The sequence below is a fragment of the Phoenix dactylifera genome, chromosome 2 (assembly GCF_051530095.1).
Source record: "Phoenix dactylifera cultivar Ajwa chromosome 2, Ajwa_hap1_PhDact_Kaust_v1.1, whole genome shotgun sequence".
NCBI lineage: Eukaryota > Viridiplantae > Streptophyta > Magnoliopsida > Arecales > Arecaceae > Phoenix > Phoenix dactylifera.
The window spans coordinates 37,245,942-37,270,468 of NC_143191.1; the positions used below are offsets into that span (position 1 = coordinate 37,245,942).

The 24,527-nt window shown below is 39.7% G+C and overlaps 2 protein-coding genes and 1 long non-coding RNA gene across 6 annotated transcripts; 1 reads left to right on the plus strand and 2 right to left on the minus strand.

The window, feature by feature from the left end:
* The first annotated feature begins 10,142 nt into the window (after nucleotides 1-10,142).
* Nucleotides 10,143-18,092, plus strand: LOC113462359 (uncharacterized). Of its 4 annotated transcripts, none has more exons than XR_015975439.2 (4): nucleotides 10,143-10,250; nucleotides 12,486-15,436; nucleotides 15,511-17,708; nucleotides 17,823-18,092. It is a non-coding gene; the product is annotated as an uncharacterized LOC113462359 (long non-coding RNA). The 4 variants fall into 4 exon arrangements; XR_015975437.2 differs by having other exon boundaries at nucleotides 10,147-10,250; nucleotides 12,460-15,436; XR_015975440.2 differs by having other exon boundaries at nucleotides 10,149-10,250; nucleotides 12,511-15,436.
* On the minus strand, nucleotides 12,418-18,484 carry LOC103701449 (U-box domain-containing protein 35). The gene is made up of 10 exons (XM_008783496.5): nucleotides 18,233-18,484; nucleotides 17,645-17,730; nucleotides 16,367-16,488; nucleotides 16,055-16,260; nucleotides 15,892-15,943; nucleotides 15,527-15,785; nucleotides 15,205-15,306; nucleotides 14,714-15,142; nucleotides 13,758-14,513; nucleotides 12,418-12,980 (listed from the first exon to the last, which is right to left on the minus strand). The coding sequence occupies exons 1-10, from the start codon at nucleotides 18,447-18,449 to the stop codon at nucleotides 12,897-12,899; spliced, it is 2,313 nt and encodes a 770-aa protein (XP_008781718.2). The 5' UTR covers nucleotides 18,450-18,484; the 3' UTR covers nucleotides 12,418-12,896.
* A 1,184-nt stretch (nucleotides 18,485-19,668) lies between these two features.
* LOC103701447 (protein kinase C-like zinc finger protein) lies at nucleotides 19,669-22,466 on the minus strand. The gene is made up of 3 exons (XM_008783494.5): nucleotides 22,019-22,466; nucleotides 21,176-21,655; nucleotides 19,669-20,555 (listed from the first exon to the last, which is right to left on the minus strand). The coding sequence occupies exons 1-3, from the start codon at nucleotides 22,112-22,114 to the stop codon at nucleotides 19,971-19,973; spliced, it is 1,161 nt and encodes a 386-aa protein (XP_008781716.1). The 5' UTR covers nucleotides 22,115-22,466; the 3' UTR covers nucleotides 19,669-19,970.
* Between the last annotated feature and the right edge of the window lie 2,061 nt (nucleotides 22,467-24,527).

The window sequence follows — 24,527 nt, forward strand, 5'->3', positions numbered from 1 at the left end:
CTCAAGTGAACAATCTCCACATCGACCTTCCTTCTCACACATGCCCCTTCCTCGCTAATGGCCTGCTGCATCTCCCGCAGCCCAACGACCATCTACCCTAGCTCTACCTAGGAACTCTCAGCCTTGGAGCTGAGGAAATGAGCCCGCACCTCAACCTCCTCTCTTCTCCTCTCGGCCTCCACCCGCTCCACCTCAATGTGGGCCCTACTATGCTCCGCCTCTCAAAGGAGGCAGTTGGAGACCTCCAATCTTTGCCGATGGGAGCGGATGACCTCAATTAGTATGTGGGTAGCGTACACCCCTTGCAGAAACAAAGAGGAGGCTAGTTTTTCAGAAAATAAAAAACAAAACAAATAAGACAAGCAGGCAGAAGAACCCATCTGATTACCTCAATGGCAGTGCGGCAGGATGAGTTGAGCATAATCTCTAGTGACCTCCACCACAGCTCCTCCTCATCGCCCGGGAGCATAAACCCCTGGATCATCTTCCACATCACCCAGAGATTGCCCTCGTGTAGCACCGAGTCGGAGACCCTCACGGACTAGTTCGATAATAAGGTCCCCAACTTTGTGCTTCGTGAGGTCGGCCGATGCAACGATGTCGATGCATGTGTACCCCCAGTAGGGGGGTTAAAGACCTCTGTGGCGATCTCCATTGAAGCGGCTTTGGTCTTCACCCGAGGGTTGCCCTATTCCTCTAGAAGATGGTCTAGGATTGGTTGTCAATGAGATCGGTGTTGAGCGGGTAGGGACTGGGCATGCAACCTCAGTGCCCTGGGTGCCAGGTGGAGCCGTGGAGAAGACCGTGGACTACGCTTTGTTTTAGTGTGAGCGAGCTAGGAGGGTCTGGAGGCTCGTTGACATCCCGCCGGACGCTCGGTGTCAGTCAGGCTCCTTCACTCAGGTGCTCAGACGGTGGGCCATCGCCCCTAGAATCCGGTATGTAGCTACTAGGGCAACTTATACTGCTTACCCTATCTGGCTGGCCTAAATTGCCTAAATTTTTTGAGAGATCTGCCCGACACCTAGGTTCATCATGGAACAAGCTACTTTACAGGCACAGAGATCACCCATGTTGGTCCATCAGATAGATCTTTGATAGCTCGGAGCATGTGGAGCACTACATTTGCTCTTGTAGTGCCACAGACAGTGTTTTTGTTGAAGCATGAGGATTTCTAATATTTGAAACCGGTCTTGAAGCGTGAATTAACACTGTCCTTAAGCGAATTTTGCCCCCACTATGTTGCTATTGGTGATCCAACAAATTCGCTCCAGGATACAACAAAACCGAAATAGAATCCTCGCCAGCAAAACTAGGATTCTCCAGAACAACGGAATGAAAGATTTTGTAGAAGAAGTTATCTTAATCTGTGAAGGACATTGGCAATTTATAACCCTGAATTAAACTCTGAACCAACACAACTTTTGGAATAGTGTCTGTTCAAAATATAACTGCTAGTGTAGTTATTTTGTGCAAAACAGATAAAAACTGCTAATATGAATTTTATTTTACATGTGCCAAGTGCCAATCTTTGATAATATAATATTGGCTTTCCCTCCACAACTTTCCACCAAAAAGTTACTTTAACATGTGTAGGATATGAATGCTTATAAAGCTATCTAAAAAACTCTACACAAGTAATGTGGGACTAAAACCCCTCTCAACATTACAAACTATTAAAGGAATGAGACTTCCAACAATTTTTACCTGTGAGCCCCTATCCTCAAGTTTTCTTAAGGTCAACTTTGATTGATGCATGCTAGACGGTGGCAGGAGGAGTGGCGCAGGCTTTGTCATCAAAGATCCTGACTCTAAGGTGGTTGTTGCAGGTGGGTGCCAGATCTTTGACATTTTTGTTCTGGAGGTAGAGCTGAGGGCAGCTTGGGTAGGTCTGTGTTAAGCTCCGCATGTTTTGCGGGCCAGCGCAGTCCTATTTGAGGGTGACTCGGCTACAGTGATCGGTTAGATTCAGGGGGCACTAACGGCGTAAATAGCTTCCACACTTTGCTTCAAGATATTCGGGCCATGGTAGGTGGAGACATTGCCTTCCAGACCAAGCATATCTATAGAAAGGCCAATAGAGTTGCAGTTTGGGTGGTGTCATATGTGGCTAACCACTCTGGAGGAGTCCTTTAGATTGGTGAGAGAGAGTTGCCTAGAGCACTCCAAGACTTGTTATCTTTTAACTTTTTTGGATGTATTCACAATAGAAGTGTATGAGCCATCCGTTGTAGCAAAAAAAATGTGGCCTTTCTGAAAAACTACTTCCACAACCATAGCAGGTTAGCTCAATTTGATTGCGAAAGTAGGAAGAAAGTGATGCACCTCCAAATTGGCCATAGCTCATCAGAAGGGCCAGCCAATCAAAATTTGCCACGATGCCTACATGTGGTTGATCAGGAGAGGCTACTCCTAACCGGAGGCCCTAGTGATCACCAAAATTCTAACTGATGTGACAGACAGGACATCATCTGCGTGCGAGATTCATGCTTGATGTCCAGATTGTACCCAAGCCAGCCATTTTTGATCGGCCCATGTGCCCTAATTCTTCGATCATAGGTAAACTCCAGCCCCTCAATCAAAAAGGAAGGAAACCCAGGAGGTGAGGACACACACAAAAGATGCCCTAACAGACTGAGAGAACACCTTCTTCTATTTTATGAGCACTATTTTGGCTTAGGCATTGAAGGATCCTCGGCCGGATACGCTCCGATTAAAGGACTTCTTCGTTTGTGTTGTTTCAGATCGGAGTCCGGTCACCCAAAAAGGACCTTGGTAGCCATCACATACTCCTTGCTCTCTCCGATCCCGACTGGAGCAGCCGATAATTGAGCTTTCCAGCATCATCTCGCTTCTCATCGCAGTGCCTAAGACGGGCCAGTTCTTAGCGGCAGCAGATTGTAATTATGTAAACATTATATGTTTGTTTTAGTAAGGTTTAAAAAATGGCACTAACGTGCATTATATATCTTCTCAAAATCTCCTAAGATTATACTATCAATCTCCCACTATATACGAATTTGATGGATGTGCATGATTGCTCTTAGATTATTTTCATTCAAGCCTACATCATCTGCAGAATTAATCACTCTGCACTAAATTTATTCCTGGAGGTGGTGGCATTTATTTATTTATTTGTATTTTATTTATTTGCTTTTGAATTAAGTACGCCAAAAAATTCAATCTGCAAGACTATTACATTATCCAGCACATATCAAATTTTTTAAAATTTTCAATCGCTAATAGAGCTATGCTGAGGAGATTTGTGCAACATGCCTTTTTATAGTGCGCAACAGCCAACAACTATGACATGGTGAGAAATATGATACCATGATTTTATGAAGGAGTTACTAAATACACTCCTTTCCTTTGAAAATGTTTTTAACTCCTGTGTATCCATTGAAGATTCATATGCCAATCATGAATACTCATTCAATCAAGAAACCTTAATGCAAATTAATTTCATTGCTTGGAGTGAACTTCTGTTTGTAATGTAAAAGACCTACTAAGAACATGGACATTTTCAACAAGTTAAAACTAATATGCCATAAATAAATTGTTTTTTTAATTGGACGCATCTTATCAGATTCTAATCTTTCCCATGTCAATTAGATTAAGAAAAAATACGCAAAATTGCTGTACCAATAAGCATGTAGACAAAGTTGCTGATTGAGAAGCACCATAAGATAGAACAGCATTATAACTATTTAATAATTGTGTAATGTAGAAATATTATTACAATAATTTTGATGCTAATGATATCAATTAATAGCTAATATGCAAGTTGTGTAGTGTCTTCATGATGACTGAAATACATACATACATACATATATATATATATATATATATATATATATATATATATATATATACATATATATATATATATATATACATATATATACATATATATATATATATACATATATATATATATATATATAGGGAATTGATAACCTACTCTCTGTTATGGTAGGTTATCAATCTACCCATTTTTCATTGGATAAAAAATATCCTTATTTTTGTAACTCTTAAGGATGCTTTATGTCTTTTTATAATCTCACCTTAACTCACCCTCTCAACCCCCAATTAATGCTCTCTCCCTCTCTCTCTCTCTCTCTCTCCGGTGTGTGTGTGTGTATTTATGTATGTACATACATATGTATGCATGTATGTATATGTATGTTTGTATGTCTATATATATGTATGTATGTATATATATGTGTGTATGTATGTATGTATGTGTATGTATGTACGTATGTATGTATGCATGTGTATATGTATGTATGCATGTGTATATGTATGTATGTGTATGTATGTATGTGTATGTATGTATATATGTATGTATGTATGTATATTTATATGTATATGTATGAGAGAGAGAGAGAGAGGGAGAGAGCATTAATTGGAGGGGTTAAGAGGGTGAGTAAATGTGAGATTGTAAAAAGACATAAAGTGCCCTTAAAAGTTATAAAAAGTAAGGGTATTTTTTGTCTAATGAAAAATGAGTAGATTGATAACCTACCATAACAGAGAGTAGGTTATCAACCCCCATATATATATGTGTGTGTGTGTGTGTTTTTTCGGTTTATATACCGGTGTGATCATGATGTAATCTATACCAGTGCAATCCTTCTACACCCCGTTGTAATGGAGCAGGTTTATGTAAATTAGAAAGAAGTGCCCATTTTGACAACCTTCTTATTCTTACTGGCTGCTCCCTCGTGTTATTTGCTTGGTAGGTAGGTAGGTTACAGTTAACTAAAAGTTACAAAACGAAGTTAATAAGATTTTTCATTTATTCAAATTATTTAAAAATATATTTGCCATTTATTAGCATGGTGGGACCAAAACACACACAACTCTTATGAAGCTTTTTAAAAAGGCAAGATTGTCACGAAGAAAAGTAAGATTAGCCTTTTGGACTTTTGGCCCGTGAGAAAAAAAATTTCCTCATTGAAATGCTTTTTTTCTGAAAAGTAGAATTCTGAATACATGATATCTGAAAAAGTGATTTTGCCCGTTTGATTAACTATGAAAAAGTAATATAAGCTTATATTTAATTGAGTATTTATTTTTAAAAAAAATATGTAAACATAACTATTATGTTCTTAGTAAAAAAAAATTCTGTAAGAATAAAGCCAAACTATTATTAACATCCACTCATCCCTTTTCTCAAAACTGCTGCTGGAGACGGAGGGTGAGAGTGGTTTTGAATTGGAGAAGTTCGAGAAAAAAAAAAATCTAATCAGCCCCATCTAGATTTGTTCGAAGCTTTTTACCTTCCCTTCAGACAACTAGCATCTATTCGCCCATTCTAAGTGATTTCAGAAAGGCCAGACATCCTTTGTTAAGGTGGCGATGAAAGCTACGGGAGAGCAGTATCATACGAAAAGTACTACCGTTTGCTTTATAAAGTGGCCCAATTCCATAATCTCGCTTGCACCACCTTCCCTTTGTGCGCACGCTGAGTGCAGGCAATAGTGGGTGCGTTAACCATTGCTTCTGCACTACGTGACACTCCCAATGCAATTAAAGTTCCACTAATCCATTGTTCTATTATAAAATAATCATTTTGAGATCTGTAAAGTTGATAAATGAATAAAGAAGTTTGGAGCGCTTTGCTTTCTGTGCAAAATATGATTTACATAACATACAATTATTTTGAGATCTATGAAGACGAATGAATAAAAAAAGTTTGAAGTTTTTTGAGTTCTATGCAAAACATGATCTTCATGGTTTACTATATTTTATAAGATTTACTCCTTAGTAAGGTGAGATGGTTTTACTGGAAAAACTCCATTATATATGGAAATAAAAGAGATGTTATAACTTTTAAACTTTCTCTTTCAAGGAATTATGTCTCAAGTTTCCATCAAAGATAACTTTCCCGTTACTGTAGAATGGTGGCTTCTAATTCAGAGGCAATCTGTAAATTTTTTTCCTCTCTCTCTCTCTCTCTCTATATATATATATATCTATCTATCTATCTATCTATCTATCTATCTCTATCTCTATCTCTATCTCTATCTCCTCCACAAACAACAAATTGAATGAAATACATCATCTTTCTGCTGGATATCTTAATATTCTCTCTCAAGAAAGAAAAACGTCACTCAACTCTCAAAAATGAGGCATTGCCATGTGTCTCAATAGAGGTACAATGCAACTAGTGGAGGCTGCAATCTTTAATCTCCACCAATTTATATTTTGTCACATTTTGTCAAATCTTATACACACACACACTATATGTATGTCTGTATGTATATATGTATGTATAACATTTCGGGCTATCAAAGACATCAAAAGAAGTATAAAATAGGGCATTGCTTTCATTCCCAAATTTTGACAATTATGGGCTCAACTAGAAGTCGAAATGCAAGTTAACTAGTCCGATCTTCTATTTGTTCATGCAGTCTGGAAATATTGATTTTGATGTTGTATTAATATATTAATATAAAATAATATTAGTTTATTATTATTGCTAAACTAATATATTGTACTAATACCAGTATACTGATACTATATTAGTTATTTTTCTTATATATTCATACTAATATGATATTTAAATAAATTACTATAAACTAACAATGGAAGTGCAAATATGTCTGGTTTGGAAAAATATAACTAAAAGATAATTTTTATCTTAATAAATTCTATCCTCCTTTAACTTAATGGTATTGTAATTATCTTTTGAAATAATTTATACTGCAAATGTACAAAAGATATTGGTTATTGCAAGGGCAAACTTAGCCATGATCAAAAATTTTCACTTTTTTTAATACTTTTCCTCATATTTCAAAACATCAATTTTCTTATCCTTGATATGCATTCAATAAAAAAAAAACAACCAAATTGCAATCATTATATGGAATAATAACACTAATTCCAAAAGAAACTAAGATCTAATTCCATGTAAACCAACTCAAATTCAGTCCTACCAAGCATAAAGGCCGTTAAAATATTTAGACACCTTATTAATATTATTGGTTGGCACAATATGTCTATATAGTGCAAATCTTCCGAATTTCATTATTAAATACATATATATGCATACACTATGAAGCAAAATGCCATCTCAATCTTCATCATTTTTGCAAAGTGAGGACATGAGGGAAAAAAGAGGATCAATTTAAAAGATATAGAGGATTTTAAATATACTAGGAAGGATGTATATATTGATATTGGACAATTTTAAGAGAAAGGTTGATAGTTCAATATTTTTGTCTTTAATTAGGTTATCATTTCTTGTTGATGTCATGTCATGGAAGGTGACAATGTACAATGGGGTGATGATCTCAGGAGATATCCTATAAATTGTCAAGATATGATAAGATATTGTATAATAAAGATGATTATAAAAACATATAGGTAGTGTGATGTGCTTAATAAAGCTTGGGGCAATGGATTATAAAATTGGGCATTTCTCTTTACTTTTCTTTCCTTTCAAGTTCATGGTGCCCACACAATGCGTCATATCGTGTCAAATTCTCTCCCTAATTTCTTGCTCTTATATTCCCTTTCTTTCTGCATCACTTTGATAGGACAAAACATTGCTCAAGAGAATAAAAGAATCATTCAAGAGGTAAAGAAAATTCTTCTTCTTCCACTCACTGCAAGGGAACAACAGCAGATTAGACGTCAGGTTCTCAATGTCCCTATTGTGCAAGGAAGTGAAAGTTAAGACCGACTCAAGCGGTGGAGGGCACTTTTGTTGTGGACTTGTTTGCAGTCCTTCTAGTTTTTTTTTTTTTTTTTTTCCCTCTCTCTACAACGAATGGCTCAAGCCTGGAGTGAATACATAAAAAAAAGAAAAGTCCATTTGACTCTTCAAACATGCACCATTTTCTTCGTAACACCGTCACCTTTAAGCGTCTTCTTTGTTGGCTAGCTACCGGCACCAGCAAATTAACACAGATGGCTACGAGCAAACACAAGTTGCACAAAGGTTTTGATAAGGCAATATTGGTGATAGATTTGGTGCCCGATTAAGTTATTATCTGATCTGTTATTACTTAGATGGTGCTGGTATGATCGTACCGGATATTTTTTAGTAAAGAGGTGGCTTAGTGGAGATTGCTGCGAGGGTTGGTCCTCTTCCATTTTGCCTAAAGAAAAAAAAAAAAAAGTGTCCGTGAGAAAAGTATCTGCAGCGTGTGTCGTACACTTAGAATTTGTTGTTGTTTTTTTTTTTTGCTAATGAAAAAGGGGTAGGAGGGAGGAAGGGACAAGCCCACCCCCGCGTAGCAGCCCCCACTGGGCCCCCGCCCCGCCAGGAGAATGTTCGATGCGGGCAGAAATGGCCGTGTGTTGGGCACCCCGACCGGTTTTACTCATACCCTCCCCACCCGTAGGCCCGGCTCAGCTACTCCTCTGAGCTCTGGCTCGAGTCCCACGTGTGAGTACGTCACACCCGGCACCACCCCGGCTACTAGCGGTTCAAGAGCGGTCCTACACCACAAGTCCAAGCGGTGGCCAAAGTAGTGAGCTCCGGTCCACAATTTAATCGTCGCCGCAGCGATTCGAACTTGGGACCTTGTGGTTAGAATTTGTTGTTCGGCACTTTATTTATGTTGTTGAAGGAAAGCCGTGCAGTCGAGAGGGTCTGTTGGTACTTCAAAAGCATATTGAGAAGTACAAGGTCCATGGTTTGTGATGCTCGCTCTGTTGAGCATTAGCTGCATTTTATATCAATATATTATATATTTATACATACATACATACGCATACACAAAAATATATATAATGAGAGAGATAGAGAGAGAAAGAGAGAGCTGCATTTGACTATAATATATAGAGTGGATTTTCACTTAAATTCGATCCGATCTAAATTGGACAATGAAAATTCCACATTGATGATCCGAGTTGTGGGATGCGGTCTACTAGCTTTAAACTATTTGGATCATCTATATACTAAGTAATTAAAAAATAAAAAATATAATTTAGCATTATTTAGGTTGTTTATTTTGAAACCACTCGACGTATGGACTAGTCATCTCCAAATCATATGATTTTTGGTATATAAGCAATCTAAAGATAGTATAGTAGATTACATTTAATAACTCTGAATCATCAATGTGGGATCCCTATCGTCCAATTTAGATTTAACTAGATTTGAATAGATATCCATTCGAGTATAACCCAATCTAGCTCTCACTCTCCCTTTCTTTATATATTATATTATATTATATATAGAGATGGATGGATTTGCCTAGCCATTAACCATTGTATGAAGGATGGATAGGGGTGTATCTTTCATGCAAAAGAAGGATTCACCTACCTTCATGCAAATCCACCATTAGATCACTCACTGCACATATTTCAATATGCTTAGCGAATAGTGTGCACTCCAATAGTAGATCCGTGTGAAGGAAGATGAATCCTTCTTTTTCATGAAATACACAGCCCAATCCCAAGAAGGATATAATAGACGCATCCATGGCATAGCATTGCTGGCTTAATGGTCTCCTAAATAAGCCTGACCAAGCTACATAGTGAATCAAGTTTCCATAATAACTACCCATGAGAAATCAGGCAAGCTATGTCAGATAGTTAAAAGAATTAATGGACCACATTTGTCATGCATGATAGAGCCGATCCCTTTTGGAATCCAAAGATGTTCCTATGTCTGAACCTTTGTGCAACCCACGAAATAAATGAATCATATGCAGCAGTCTCCTGATCTAATGAATCCATTTGTTTCTAGACTTGCATAAATACGACAATAATTATCTTATCTGCTATCTTTAACTCCATGTTTACTTCATATCCATATGTAAAATGTAGAATAATTCTTCTCAATTTTTCCAAATTTAATATGAGATAAGCTCCTGGTTAGAAATGCATGAGTGTATCAAGTTATAAAAATGAAATTTATATAAACTCTTGGCCATTATATAACCATTCCGGATAAGGTAACTTTTCCCATAAATGAACAACATTTTGTGCTCCATTTCATTTAATTTAGCACTCATCTTAAAAGCTTTTATGCTTCTTAATCAGGCTGCTTTTCTTGCAATAATTCGTTTCCTTAGAGGACTCGAAATGGGCTGCGCCTTGGTCTCTGAGCCCGGCCCAAATCGATATCGAGCACCGGTTCGACGCGGTCGGCGTCTAGAACCGGACCGACCAAAATTAAGCCGTTTCGCTCCCGCCACGAACTCATTTTTCCGTCCTCGGAGCTCGGTTGGTTCCTTGCCGTCCTCCATTTTCCCCAAATCGCGATCCATTCTAGGGTTTCGGATCGAAAGGTAAGCGCCTGGATTCCATTTCTTCATCTGTCTGTTCGTCGATCTGTTATATATGGTTTTTATTCTATAGAACAGAACGATCCATCCATGGGATTTAGCTCGTTCACTTTAAAAAAGGGATTTTCCCCCTTTTTTTAGCTTTCTTTAAGCTGGATACCGGGATGCATTTGGATTCCCTTTATATTGAGATCAAATCATCTAGCACTGGTTACAAAATTGGAGTAACATTGACATATACAAAGGCGTCGCACTGATAATTCGATGTGATAATTAGGTCGCGCTCAAATACCTAATTTTGCTATATAACTGTTATTTTATTCGTATTATGAATAATTTATCTCTCTTTTTTTTTCGGTTGGCTTACTTTATGAGCTTTGATGCTTTGTTATGCTTGCGATGGATCTGGAGTGTCAGTAGATTGATTGTGTTGTGCCTGGTTATTGCTTTAAAAGGATGCTGCGAGTGCCTCCAGCTCAACATTTCGTGTCATGTTTCGGTATGGAGGATGAGATTGATTCATAAACTAGTACTCGAAGTTACCAAATTGATACATATATCTAGATATATGATGCTTCATTTGTTGGAATATAGATTTTTCTTTTTGGATTTCTCCTTATAATTATTAGTTCTTTATGATATATTATTTTCTGGGCCTCCTTGACCTCTGGCTGTCCACCTAGCAATAAGCGGTAGGCAGCTTTCCGACGACCTGTCTTCCACTTTCAGTCCTCTACAGCAATGTGTCTAGCATCAAGGTTTGATGGGATCACCTGAGTTTCTTGTGATGCATCCTCCTGACTCTCTAGTTTTCATGTTAGCAATGAGAAAGGTATTCAGGTTCAGAGGACAATACAACTCAAAAAAAAAATGGTTTTAGAGGTTTGGATTTCTGCTGCATACTGAATGATTTCATGACATATTATAAGATGTACTTATCTCTATTGGTGTATGGTGGGTGACAAAATTGATAGTTTCAGAAGCAACGGGGGGGAATGGTGTCGAGATATGCAAGGGAAAGGAAGTTCGTTTAGAAAAATCCAGTTTTTAACGCTATGGATCTTGAAAGGCAGAACATGCAGTACAGACTGATTATCCGCTTTTCTTCTCCGGAAAATGAAAAGCCTGTGGAAAGAATTTCGTAAGTCTGGTCAAGGCTGGAATTCCACATAGGCTGATTGCATAAGATGAATGGCCTTTAGCATTTCTCAAGGATGAGCATGATGAGAGTGCCATTCCAAATCTTGTGATGTATGGTTCTGTTGATGCATGTCTGGATAGAAGTCGTCATTCATTTTTTATTAGTTCATTGATTGCAGTAATATGCAAGTATGGCTATATCCTAGTGTATCCTAGGGGTCGCAGCCTTCTTCATATGTTTGAAACTTGAGAGGTGTTTTCCTGAGTTTTTGTGGGTAATTATTCAATCATTTCTATGAAATGATCAAGGACGCCCCCATGATTATTCTTAAAAGAGAAATATTATTTGTGAGATGAGAGTGCCATAAGAGAATGCTTGGTTCATTTTAATAGGCGTATTGCTGTATACAATTGCTTTCAAAGCAGTGAAACGAACCAAATGGCAACCTCTCCGATACATTTTCATATGCCTAGAGACTTCAATTAGTATTCAAACTTCAGAAGTCATTACGGCAGAAAAAGGAAATGATTAAATGAGTACTGTTATGAATGGTTAGAAAAAAATAATCAAGCTGACATATATGAGAAGAAGGAATAAGGAAAATAGTTGCAAAATATGACTGGCTTAATCTGAAATGTTAGGTATTTGAGAGTAAATGGCAATGGAAACACAAAAGTTTGATTCTGTAACTTACTCTGCAGGTGGATCCCAAATGCAATGGCTTTCTAAGATAAATAATTATAAAATTTAGATATTTTATTATGAATAGAATGACCTTGGTTATATTGAATTCTTGTATGTCACTTGCATCTTCTTGCACATGTGCACCATATATTGAAGGGTTGCTAAGCTGGTTGTTTCTTAATTTGAAGCCTGCTTTTCCAACTTAAACAAGTTGGTAATAGTGCAAAATCAATAAAATTGAAAGAATTGTTTATCTCATAACTGTTCTGCTTTGGCAATCATTTTTTCAAAGAAAAATTGAGAAGAGAAAATTTTTAGTGTAAAATGGTACAAGTGGTAGTTGTATCGACAGTACATATTTTAAATAAGCATATCTGAAAATTACAGATTACAACTATATTTCTTTACCCTAGAGCTTTGGACAATACCATGATGCAGAAGCTGCACCTTCACAATGACTTGTCACCAGTCTGCAAAGGCCTTGACTCGGGACTTCTTTTATCATTTCTTTCCGGGCATCGGAACTAATAAAAAGTTGGATCTCCAGCTTGAACAAAATGGGAATAAGAGAAGTAATGATATCTTGTGCTATTTTCTTAAGCATGCTTGTCTGTTCCCAGAGGGAAGGATCTGTTACTTGAGATAGCAACTGGTTTTACTCAGTGCTGAAAAGCTGACTATGGATTTTCAGCTTCTGCAATGGTTTCAAAGCTGCCTGAGCAATCATGTTATTCTTTTGGCTCCTTATGCAAATAGCCTTCTGTACTTCTCAGTGAGCTTTATGTCAGGTTTATCTGTTCCCTATATTCTCAGGCAGCACTTGATCATCTTCCATACATGGATGATGCACTTGATCGGGTTATCGAGCTTTCATATCCAGATTGTCCAGGTAGAGGGCTCAAGACATCCTGTAAACAAGAAAAGATGGAAATGATTCATTCAAAAAAATTCTTATATCCACTGTATGGTTCACAAACTTTCTTTGTAAAAATGTTACTACAGATCAGTTATGAAGGTGATGGTGATATACATATCAAAAAAAAAAAAAGGGAAAAAGTGATGATGATATGATGCCATTCTCAGTCCCAGAAAGACAGCATGAAAAACTTATTTTGGTTTTCTTGGATTACTCATCAAATCAACTAAGTTCTTGAATTTAGCAAAGATATAGATATTCAGCAGCATTTTCTTTGTACTTATATATTAAATGATGTAGCTTTTCTTCATATGCTGCTCTCCACGTGCATACACCATCCTGAAACATTTCAAATATTTTACCAGCAAGACCAAATTACCAATTAAGTTATTCTTTGAAGATGGGATCTAATTATCATTTCTTTATCTATTGAGGTCTATCTACCATGGTCCACAATTGCATAACACATGACTGCTTTTAATTTGCTTAGTTATTTGTCAGCAAGTCTAAATTGAAATATCCAGTTTACATGCAAAGGGTGATGGAAGAATACATACGTGTAAAGTTCTATAACATACCTAGGTATGGTTTCTATAAATATCTTCCATGCTACCCTTTCCAAATTCATATCTAACTAGCAATGCATGGTACTCTGCAGATTTTTCTTAGTTTACTTAGTATGGTTGTACCTGTGTCCGTCTTGTAGTCTTGTTCTTTTCCTTTTTTTTGGAGGTAAGAAATTAAGTCAGGTTTTTTGCTTCTAGCTTACCGGAAAAGAAACTTGGCTGTGTATGGGTGAGGTGTGTGAGCTGCCAAAAGATGCACAATGTTGCATATTTTCTTCTGCAAGATTTCTCAGTCTTTCAAGCTCCGGCAACACTATTGTAGCAAGATCTGGCCTGTCCTTCCGTCTTAGCTCTGCACAGTTGAGTGCTATATTGGCTAAGCTCAAGGCTTCCTCCACTGGCCAATCTATGACTGATGGATCCAACACTTCTGTGAATGTCCCCTTCTCGATTGCATGTTCCACGTGATGTGTCAGTCCCATGGGAGGTCTTGCAGTGATCAGCTGCAACAGCACGATCCCAAGAGAGTAAATGTCGGACTTTACACCAAGCATGCCACTCTGCTGGTATTCAGGGTCAATGTAACAGAATGTTCCAGCAGTGGAGGTCATGCGATACTGAGTGACATTTTCCGCAACAGATGGGGGAACCAGGCGGGCAAGGCCAACATCGCTGATTTTGCTGACATAGTTTCGGTCGAGGAGGATGTTTGCAGGCTTAAGGTCTCGGTGGACCAGTGGCTCTGGCTTTGTCTGGTGCAGAAAGAGGAGGCCTGTGCCAATCTCAGCAGCAATGCGGAACCTATGCTGCCAAGGGATTGGTGGTGTGTTTCCTTGCTGGAACAAGCGATCTTCCAAGCTCCCATTAGCCATGTATTCGTAGACAAGGCAGCCATATTCTGGGCAGGCACCCAGCAAAAGAACCATATTTGGATGCCTCATGCAACTTAAAATTTCAACCTGCATTGAAGTTCACATGCAACTGAAAATATTCAGGATTCATCATAGCAGCTGCTAGTTGTAGAGGAACTCTATCAAGAGAAGATTTAATTGGCTATGGGATCACCAATTGATGCATTTCATACTCTGCACATGGTATGCATATGGAGTAATTAACAGAGCTTTGACGATGTAACATGGCTGTGTAAGGTGTTTAATACCTCTTGTTGAAACTGAGATCTCCCTTGAGCTGCATCCGGCCGCAGAACTTTAATGGCGACAGGTGTGTGCTCCAGATAGCATTTGTAAACAGGACCATAGCCACCTTCTCCAATCTTCCGCTTCTCCGAAAAGTATTCCGTGGCCACTTCTATCTCCTCTATCGTGTACTTCCTATACCTGACATCTGTATGTGCTAAAGCATCCAATGCTCTCTTCTTCTCCTCAGCCTCTTTGAGTGCTTTCATTTCTGCATTAATTCTCTTGTGTGCTTCTAACTTTGCGATCCTTTTGGAGGCTTCAGCTGCCTCTATGGCTGCCTTACATCTTGCTTTCTCCTTCTCTGCTAAAGCCAGGGCAGCTTCTTCCGCCATGTGAGCTTCCTCTAACCTCCTCTCTTCCTCCATCTTCCAATGATGGAGCTCCTTTGCCTGCAGCGAAAGGCATAATCAGCAAGGAAGTTAGGATTTTGTAGATGTGGTGAAAACATTACCTTCTGTTTGGCTGTGAGTGCTTCTTTGCAGGCTGTACTGTACATGTCCATTGTCTGCTTGAGTTCTAGTCTCAGCCTCTTCATCTCCGCCTCCACATCTTCCTGCGAGTGACGGAACAAATTGGTGACCATCAACCAAGGAGGCAGGACGGAGAAGTATTCACACTTATTGCCATTCGTTGATGGCATCACGTAGCTTCACGACTGGTGCTAAGTTGCAAAAAATTCGCAGGTATCCATTTGATTACTCAAAACACAGCTTTATTCTTGTTCTTTCTTTTTAAGAAATTTGTTCTTGTGCTTCAGATGTAAATACACATACCATGGTGAGAGATGATGGTGTGCTGTCCTGAGACATTGAAGAGAATGCAGTCCCACATGAGAAACCGCCACCCACCGACTTGTGTGGGGATTGCATCTCAAAGCTGCTATCTAAGCCGTCAGACATGTTGGACGACCTCTGATTAAAGATGCGATTGATGCTTGGCCTGCCACCACTCACGAATGATATATCACTGTCTCCTATACTCTCTGTATATGATTTTCCAGTTAAGACACGTGTTCCTCTGGTGAATGGCGACCTGTTTGAGGTACCATATTAGCTTGCAATTCAACATAGGAGCAAAAGAAAGTACTACTTATTGCTGTGCAGCTGTGTCACTGTTTTTGCACTACAAGACGTATTACCTGATTGGTTCCCGTTCGCTCTGCACATTCCAATTCTCTAATGCTGCCTCTCCTGGCAATTGAAAATCTCGTAATTTCTTTTGAGTGAAGGGGACAAGAAAGCTTTCTATTTTCTATTCAAAGAGAAACTGATGACAGCAGCAATTCTCATGTTTACACAAACCTCTGACACCATGAGGGTGATGTGGGTCTACATGTTCACTTCTTATACTTGTTTGGTTTTGAATTTGAGCCCGGAACGGGGAGACGGCCGGCGCTGCTCGGACAGCATTCCTCATGGAAGACACCTTCCCTTTGGATATGATGTAAACGGTGCAGAAATCAGGTGCACCCTTGGAAATACTGGTAGAGACATCTGTAGTCCTAAATCTTCTGACGGAAAAGATATGACAATAAATATTCTGAGAGGGCATGTTTCTTTCCTAACCAGAGACTTCCGCTCCATTATGACATTGCTTGAGATTGTATAAATTACCTTCCAAATCCACTTTTTGAAGGTGCACCGACGACAAGCTTTTCAATAGCAGCATGCGAGACAAACTCTATGATCGCCTTTGCTATCTCAGTGTCTTCGAGTATGATATCCTTGCATTGTACCTGTTGAACAAAATGGAAAATTGGGTCAGAGAATATTTTGTATCACGACTTTTGTGGATTTATGAATGGCGAGCACTGTACTAGATAATTGAATGAGACATGTCTACCAATGAAATGCAGTGGCAAACTTCTGGGTTTTGTCCAGAAAGGCCGGGGAGAGACAAGGTTTACATTATCGGTCTTCTCTCAGGATTGAGAGACTGCAGGGGTACAGGGGTACCACATATGGTGGTTTCATTTTCATTATTGGAACTGGTATTTGAGAATCATGTAAAAAGAGGAGGGGAAGGCGTCCATGACTCTAGTGTTTATTCATAAATGGGAGTTGGTAGCTCTCTTAGCTGCTAAGGTCCTAGACGTCATATGATGGGATAAAGTCTAATATCTTTTCATGACCATGAGGACCAGGAGGTTGAATATAACCTGAAGGCTTGTTATATCTTGTCAAGATCTGATCGCACTGGCCTGCTAGGAAAGAAATAGCAGAATATCTAATTCTTATAATGCTCTGCATTGGTATTTTGGATGCATGGCATGGCCAAAAAGAGTGGTGCTGCCATGGCATCCCATTTTACACAGCTGGGAAGAGATTCTCTGACTCCGAGAGGTAACTAATACTGTCCTAGATGTTTGAATCTCTTTATATATGCTTGTTTCTCAGATTTGTTTCATTTTATATCATCTTATAGCTGATAATAATCCCTGAAACCCTTTTGGTAGACAGAACACCCTTTGTGGTATCTTATGTATTATGCCAGCCAAATTTCTTGTGGATTTGGACATCTGGCTGTGAAAACAGTAGAAAAGAATGTGCCTGTAGCTGTTGAATGCTACCTTAAAGAAATACAAGGGCTATGAAACTTTGGTGATGGAAAATGTAATAGGCATTATTCTTCATTTAAATATGGCAATAGAGTTCTTTGCTCAAGAATGATTCTAGATTGTCTTCTAGACTACCTGTGTTGAGTATTGAATATTATGGGTGGTAACTTGCATTACCTTGTTTCTCTCAAAAACTTGTATTACCTTGATAAAGCGAATAAAGAGCTGAACAAATAAGGTTTATCCATATCATTCAAGGGTTGATAACTACAATGTGTAGTTTGATTGGTAATTCCAGATCAAGATCCTCAGAAAAAGAGAAAAGGCAACTCACATTTTTACGCGTGCAGAAACATCGAAAGGGAACAAATAGATCCTTTGAATGACTGCCTGCAAAGGTAGGGTCCTCTTGGTGCCCCGCTGCATTGCATCAGAAATGACAGCCATAAATTAGTTGTAGGAAAGACTAGCCATGCATAGTTCTCACACAATTCTGGTTGCCTTTGTTGCAGGCAGGCTTGCATGCAGTTATGAAGATGACTGCATCTACAATATGAGTAGAAGCAAAGAGCTTATTTATTTATTTATCTCTTCATTTTGAAGAAGGTGAATCACAAAATTTTTTGCTATTGTATCATCAAATTTTTTTTGCCCTTATTCTGACTGGAATAAATCCAGCTTTGTTCCAAAAAAAAAACCTGACACTAGATGAAACTATTAGGCTCTGTTTGGTTGTTGAGAAAAATGAAAGACAATGAAAATTATTTGTATGCTGATAAAAAGTTAATTTTCATGAAGACAAGAATATAAAGATTTTTCTCTTATTTCTTTCCATGCAAATTATATATATATATATATATATATATATATATATATATATAGAGAGAGAGAGAGAGAGAGAGAGAGAGAGAGAGAGTCTTACGTGCCGGGTGCTTGGTATTGACATGGATCAGGGTGATGGTCTGGCCCCTGTCGACAATGTTATCGAGAGCCCATTTCAAGGCATTCTGGCTGCCCTTATCCTTATCAATGGCGACCGCCACCAGCGGAAACGTCGCACCTTCTGTTGGGCTCATAATTCTCCTCTTACACTTCGCCTCTGCACACCAAGTAGCTATCCAAGGATAACCCCAGATCATAAACACACACTCCTATCAGCCAAGGAAGAGGAGAAGGTCCCTAATTAATTAAGGGCCATAACAATGAGGAGGAGTTCGAGGACCGAGGTTTTTGGTTGGGGTTGAGGTGAAAGAATGAGGCAATGGAGGCAATGGAAATAGAACTGCCTACCTGCTTCCCAGCCCAAGGTGATCACACACGGACAGAAACACACACTCTCTCTTCTTTTGGACCTTCTGCACCTTTCTCTTCCTCCTCTCCCTCTTCTTCTTTCCTCTCTCTTCTGTGCTTCTCTTTGGAATTCTCTGCGGCACCCTGAGGTGGAACTCAGGGGTGGTGAGAGGGAGATAGAAAGGTGGAGAGAAAGAAGAGAGAGTTGGGGGACAGGAAGGGATGGCTCGACCTTTACTATGAGGGGGATGTTCTTGTGGGGTCCAGCTTGGATCTCGGTGGGGGTTAGAGTTTTGACCCGTTGACCACGTAAATCCTGGAGTCTATCTTTACCTCCCCTGGTTTCTCTGTGAGTTGGTTCGTTGCAACACCGCGATTTCTTGTCTTATTTTCTCTTGCATTTGTTCCCCTGCAATTAGAGTGGCAAAAACTAAGTAGGTGAAGAACACTGGGGTTAGTTTAGATCGGTGAACTAGAACGGAGTCAGTAGGGCTGAGAACTTTGAGCTTGCTTTGTTCAAAATGGTTCGAGCTTTTCTCGTGTCATATTGGGTTAAATACTTAAATTAGATTGGGTCGTGATGGGGTAAAGTTTTTCGGTTGTCCTTGGTATTGGTTTGTTCAAATTGTTGCATTACGGAAGTCAGTAAGATCTACCCTGAGTTGATAACAAAGAGTACCAACCTCAAACCAACCGACTTGCTTTGTTCTTAACCAAAAAATTCTTACCATGGTACTCTAGACACCTGTTTACCGAGACCTTTGGCAAACAAAAACTTGTGTGTATTGCAATAGCTCTTGGAGCCCTCCCTCTAGTTAAAGCTGGTTGCAAGGTTGATGGCAAGAACACGACATGGTCCTCCATTTGCAAACATAAAATGAAGGAACATGACATTGTCCACCATTTGCAAACATAAAACCTGTCTCCTTGGTATGAATCTTGGCTATACCAAAAAAAGAACTAGGCAAAGCTCAAATTTATGTTTCCTATACTACAGGTAAGAAATTCTTCAATCTCCATAATTGGAAGGTTGTTGGCTACTAGTTGATCGAGAAAACTAAAATCTCATTGCATAAGTTGATTCTCCTTTCTTATCATTAGATTTCCCATCCACTCATTTCAAGGAAAACATATTTGTCTGATTGAGAGGGATGGAGCATTCGATGAATGCCTGGCTATTAGAAGCAGCTGATGACAGTAAACTCCTCTCAAACTAATTCAAACTAGATTGAAGAGCAGGTAATTGAACAAACCAAGTCTAGATATGCGATAATTAACCTGTCCTATTATTGTCTATTATGATATATGTATATATATATATGTGTGTGATTAATCTTTGCCATTGTTACTTTCAGACACATGGACATGATTTATTGCTCGATTTGTTCCACGCAAGCTGGGTGGAGATCGAAGTTGCAACGATCGCACGAGAAGGCCCAGTGTCTCCCCCGACGTCTGCATGCATCGCAAACATAAGCTTTTGCCACATCCAGCTTCAGCATGTGTTCATGCCTGGGGTCCTTGACTCGGCCAGGCAGCCCTTCTCCTTCTTTCCTCAGGGCCGCCTCCACCTCGGCGGCCCTCGACTCGGTGAAGGGAAAGGCCTTGGCACCGTAGGACGAGATCATGGCCCGCCCATCGGCTTCGAGGGCCTTCCCGTCATCTCCGAGGAGGACAAGCCTAGGGATGCCCTTCACGTCGAAGATCCTGCTGAGGTCGTATCTGGTCTTGTCCGCATAAGGTATCGCCAACCACGCCATCTCCTCCAGGCTTGCTTGGAATTCATCTTCGTCCCTGTCGGTGGAGATATAAATAATTTGGAAGCTCTCCTTTCTCGCATCTCTGAGCTCGTTGTACGCCTCTGCGAGCATCGATGTAAACGCGCGGCACGGCGGGCACCACCGTGCTCCAAAGTAGAGGCCGATTGTTTTCCCCACAAGATCAGCTATGAGAATCTAGAAAAATGGAAAAAGAGAGAATTTTAGACGAACAAGTAATTTTCTGATTAAAAAAAAAATCGGTTGATCTGCTGGTGTGTGAAGTACGTAGCAAAATATGCTTTCTTTGTAAAACCACTTCCTGTTGCTTTGTTGTTATATCAAAGCATGTAATCGATGGCAGATATTGATGCAGCTTCATGCATGCAGGTGGAGGAATCTTGCTATTCTTTGTCAATCAGCCCTGCTCTCTATCATATTACATGAATTTTGGATGTTAAAATTAATTCTCCCTTTCCAAAAAATCAACTGGGTGCGCATTTTGCACCACATGGTGTTGTATGGCCAACATCAGGAGATGGACGGTTATATACCATGATGCTCCATTGCACGGCACATAAAATCATTTTGTTTGATAGCTGCCCATCTCTGTAATTCGATGATATAGTGGCTATTGTACAGCACTGTGCAGCACAAATCGTTATCCTAACTAAATCAATATTGATTGCTAAGGTACCATTCAGAATATATTAGGATGCTGGTGGAAGCCAAGCGCACATACATTAGACCATGGGATTCATCTTCCAGAGCTCGACTCCATCTGAATGCATGCATACACATCAGGCAATGAGATTTACCTTTGCGCCATCTCCTGAGATGACATAATCTCTTCCTCCACACCCCAGGAGCTCTTCTAATTTTCCACCGTGGCGCTTAGCCTCATCCATGGCTTCCAGCTCTTTTCTTCTCTCAGCACCAAAGGGGAAAGCGTCGGGCCCAAAGTCCTCGACCAGCTGAACTGCATCCTCTTTCACGGTCCTTCCGTCGGAGGCCAATGGAATCAACGATGGGATGTGTTCAATGAGCAAGCGACGGGATAACCGTTTCCTTATGTTGATGTCGAAGGGCACGGCGAGCCATGGCATATGCTTGAAGTGGTCCAAGAAGCTGTTCTCGTCGCGGTCCAAGGAAACGAAGACGATCTCAAGCTTCTCTCCCTGGGTCTTGAGGGTGGTGTAGAGCTGGACCAGGTGAGGGCTGAAGTTCCGGCAGGGCCGGCACCAGTTTGCTGAAAAGAAGAAGCAGATGCTCTTTCCTTCGATGCACGACAGCGGCACCTGGTAACAAGTCCCGAAAGGAAAGTTTCAGAACCTCTGCTCGAGCTCTTGTTAAATGAATGTTAAAGCATGATAAAATAGAACCAGCTGACCTACAGTATGTATCTTGTAGCAATCTTTCATCAAAAAAAAGAAAAAAGAAGGAAAAGGTAAAGGTATCCTAGAAAGAAAATCAAGGTTTACATTAAGAGGTTATAGCTTATATAGTTGCAATGATAAAATCAATTTTCTTCAATGTAATGAAATCAAATTCAATCAAAAGTCTTTCTTAATAAATTGCTGGTATGAACAAACATTAGCCAGACAGATCAATTGTCTATAGGATTATATTAGACAAAAAGCGAGGAAGATGATCCCTGTTACCCTTTCTTCACCAGAGAGGAGGAACTCAACCCCTGCCACAGCTAAAATCGATCGATGAATCTCTCCTTCCATGTCCTTGCCATGCCTTGCCATCATCAAAAATTGTAGAGCTCCTCTCTTCAAGTTCCCTTTCTTCTCCCCGGCCTTCTCAAAAAGCAGGACAGTCGCACTGGAAGAGCTGTATTCTTCTAACCCGGTTTAGATGCATGATTTAAAAGTCGCACAGGAGGATACGTGGCTTAGAGGAATAAATCCAACAAGATAATTTTGTATGCGTCAGTCAACTTGGCTCCCGACTAATATTCCACTAATATTCTTCCCTCATTTTCTGAGCATAGCAGAGGGAAGGGATGAAGATAAATTCCCCGTCGGACAGCAGAGGCAGAGAATAGATACTCCAAGCAATATGGATGTTACAGACGTGTCCCTGACGAGTCATCTTTAGGACGGATAGAAAGCACTGATCACAAGAAGGCTATAAAGACCCAATGATAGCTCTGGCCCACCAAACTGCATGATTCCTGCTTGCAAGGAGGGTTCTTCAATTGAGAACTAAACGTGTACGTGTGTGTATTGCTAACAGATGGTGCTCGTCGAGGTTAGTTTGCGAGCCATATTGCAGGTGGGCGAGCTTCAACTTCGCACTCATGTTACTCTGAAAGCCCTCACATTTTTAGCAGCCATGAACGCTGGTACATCTAGAACAGGCCATCATTCAGTCTTATATATATATATATAGCAGCTTATAGCAGTAAAGTCATGAATCTGTATATCTTTTTCTTTAAGAGAAGGATTGGGAAAACCAATGCAGCTTCATTCCAAAAGGATAAGAGAAAGGAAACAAAGGACCCTCCATTTTTGGGATTTTGTAGGTCACAAAAAGTACATCGAATTATTGAATTGCTAACATATCAGATTAAATTAAAAAATCAGGGCAAAATGATTTCTAAAACAATGGTGACCATGAAATCTACTCAGACCAATAGCAAAAAAAAAATCTTTTATTTTGTTATGTATCAGCCCGCCAGCCCGGTTGGCATACAGCAAGTCCCAAAACTGTAGCAACACATAAAAGCTACCTGTCTAAATTCCATTCCTTTTTTTTCCCAAATTTTTTTTCCTCTGTTTTCCTTTTTCAAGAGATAAAATTATAATTGTGCATAAAAAGGTAGGCTTGTCTGAGAGCGATCACAACGATTTGTGCATACCTTGGGAACTTAGTTGAACGCTCCGGACAAAGTTTTTGTCTCGTCCAATCCACCATAGGCTTGTACCGCAGAATCTGCATTTGCTGCCACTAGGCCGGCCAGGGGCCAAAATGGCCACACGGCAGCTTGATGCATAAGAGAAGAAAATCTCGACGACGGCTTTCAGGTTTCAACCCCTAGCCTGGATCCATGGGTCGAGGCAATTGGGCAAACAAATTGACGGTATCTCGAGGAGGTTCAAGAGACCTGCATGGCTCCACCATAAATGTCATCAGATAATCAGGGCAATAGCATGATTATATAGAAAACGAATCATATTAACAGCAGTATGTTTCATCAACATGGTTAAACAACTGTCAGCAATGACAGTCATGCATCATCAAAATTTTAGCCAAAATCAATTAGATTCAAAATATTATAAAAGCACCACCACCATCAATTCGTACTATCCACTCGGTGATTCTACAGGATCCACTACCTTTACCATCAAGAAAAGCCCTGGGTTGTGCTTCATGGCCTGGGCTAACTTGAAAAATGGATCAGTCAAAGATGAGTTCAGTGATCTGATAAATTTATTGATACTCATCGAGAATTATTAGCTCTTAGACCTGCCATATATGTTTATTTGACTTCAAAATGTGCTGATAATTCTACACATGTTAAGACTTTAGTGCTTCAAAGTCTTATTATCCATAGTTATCATATATATGACTTCAGGCACACATAATAGGGCATTCGTAAATCGAAGGCAGGTGCAGGATTACCAGAACATAAAGACAACCATCCTGCAACACGTCTCCCGTAGTCAGCACCCTCAAAATCTTGCCGGTTCTGCCAAGTAGCTCCTCAAATATCTTTTTATGAAAGTCTATCAAGGTATATAACCCTACCTGGTTAAACCCTTTTCCATGAATATGTCCATTTCATGCTTTTGCTTATTTTCAACATGTACCTCATTTGTGTGGACCCTTAAGATATATAGCATCTCCTACCCCTATCTACATACAGAGGCACCAATGGCAGTAAGCAACACTTGACAGCGTCACACTGACAAGCAGCAAAAGGAATGCAATCAGGTGAAGGTGGCCTTCATAATTCATAGAGGCCAGAAGAAGAGGGAGAATATAACGAATCTTAAGAAGCAGTGGCGGTGTGGCCTTCTAGGCCAAGCATGTGTTCAGAGAGGCTAATTAAATTACGGACTGGATGATCTCGTATGTGGCTAATTACTCTGGAGATGCCCAATGGGTTAGAAAGAGGGGATTGCCTAGAACGCACTGGAACTTATTGTTTTCTAACCT

Excerpts from the sequence above, each read along its gene's own strand:
- LOC103701449 (XM_008783496.5), bottom strand. The coding sequence starts at position 18,449 with ATGATCTGGGGTTATCCTTGGATAGCTACTTGGTGTGCAGAGGCGAAG. Across the intron at positions 17,731-18,232 it reads CAATACCAAGCACCCGGCAC|CGGGGCACCAAGAGGACCCT; the intron begins GTAAGACTCTCT and ends GATGCAATGCAG. Across the intron at positions 14,514-14,713 it reads GATCTCAGTTTCAACAAGAG|GTTGAAATTTTAAGTTGCAT; the intron begins GTATTAAACACC and ends ACTTCAATGCAG.
- LOC103701447 (XM_008783494.5), bottom strand. The coding sequence starts at position 22,114 with ATGATGGCAAGGCATGGCAAGGACATGGAAGGAGAGATTCATCGATCG. Across the intron at positions 21,656-22,018 it reads TCCTCTCTGGTGAAGAAAGG|GTGCCGCTGTCGTGCATCGA; the intron begins GTAACAGGGATC and ends ACTTGTTACCAG. Across the intron at positions 20,556-21,175 it reads TCTCAGGAGATGGCGCAAAG|ATTCTCATAGCTGATCTTGT; the intron begins GTAAATCTCATT and ends CCATTTTTCTAG.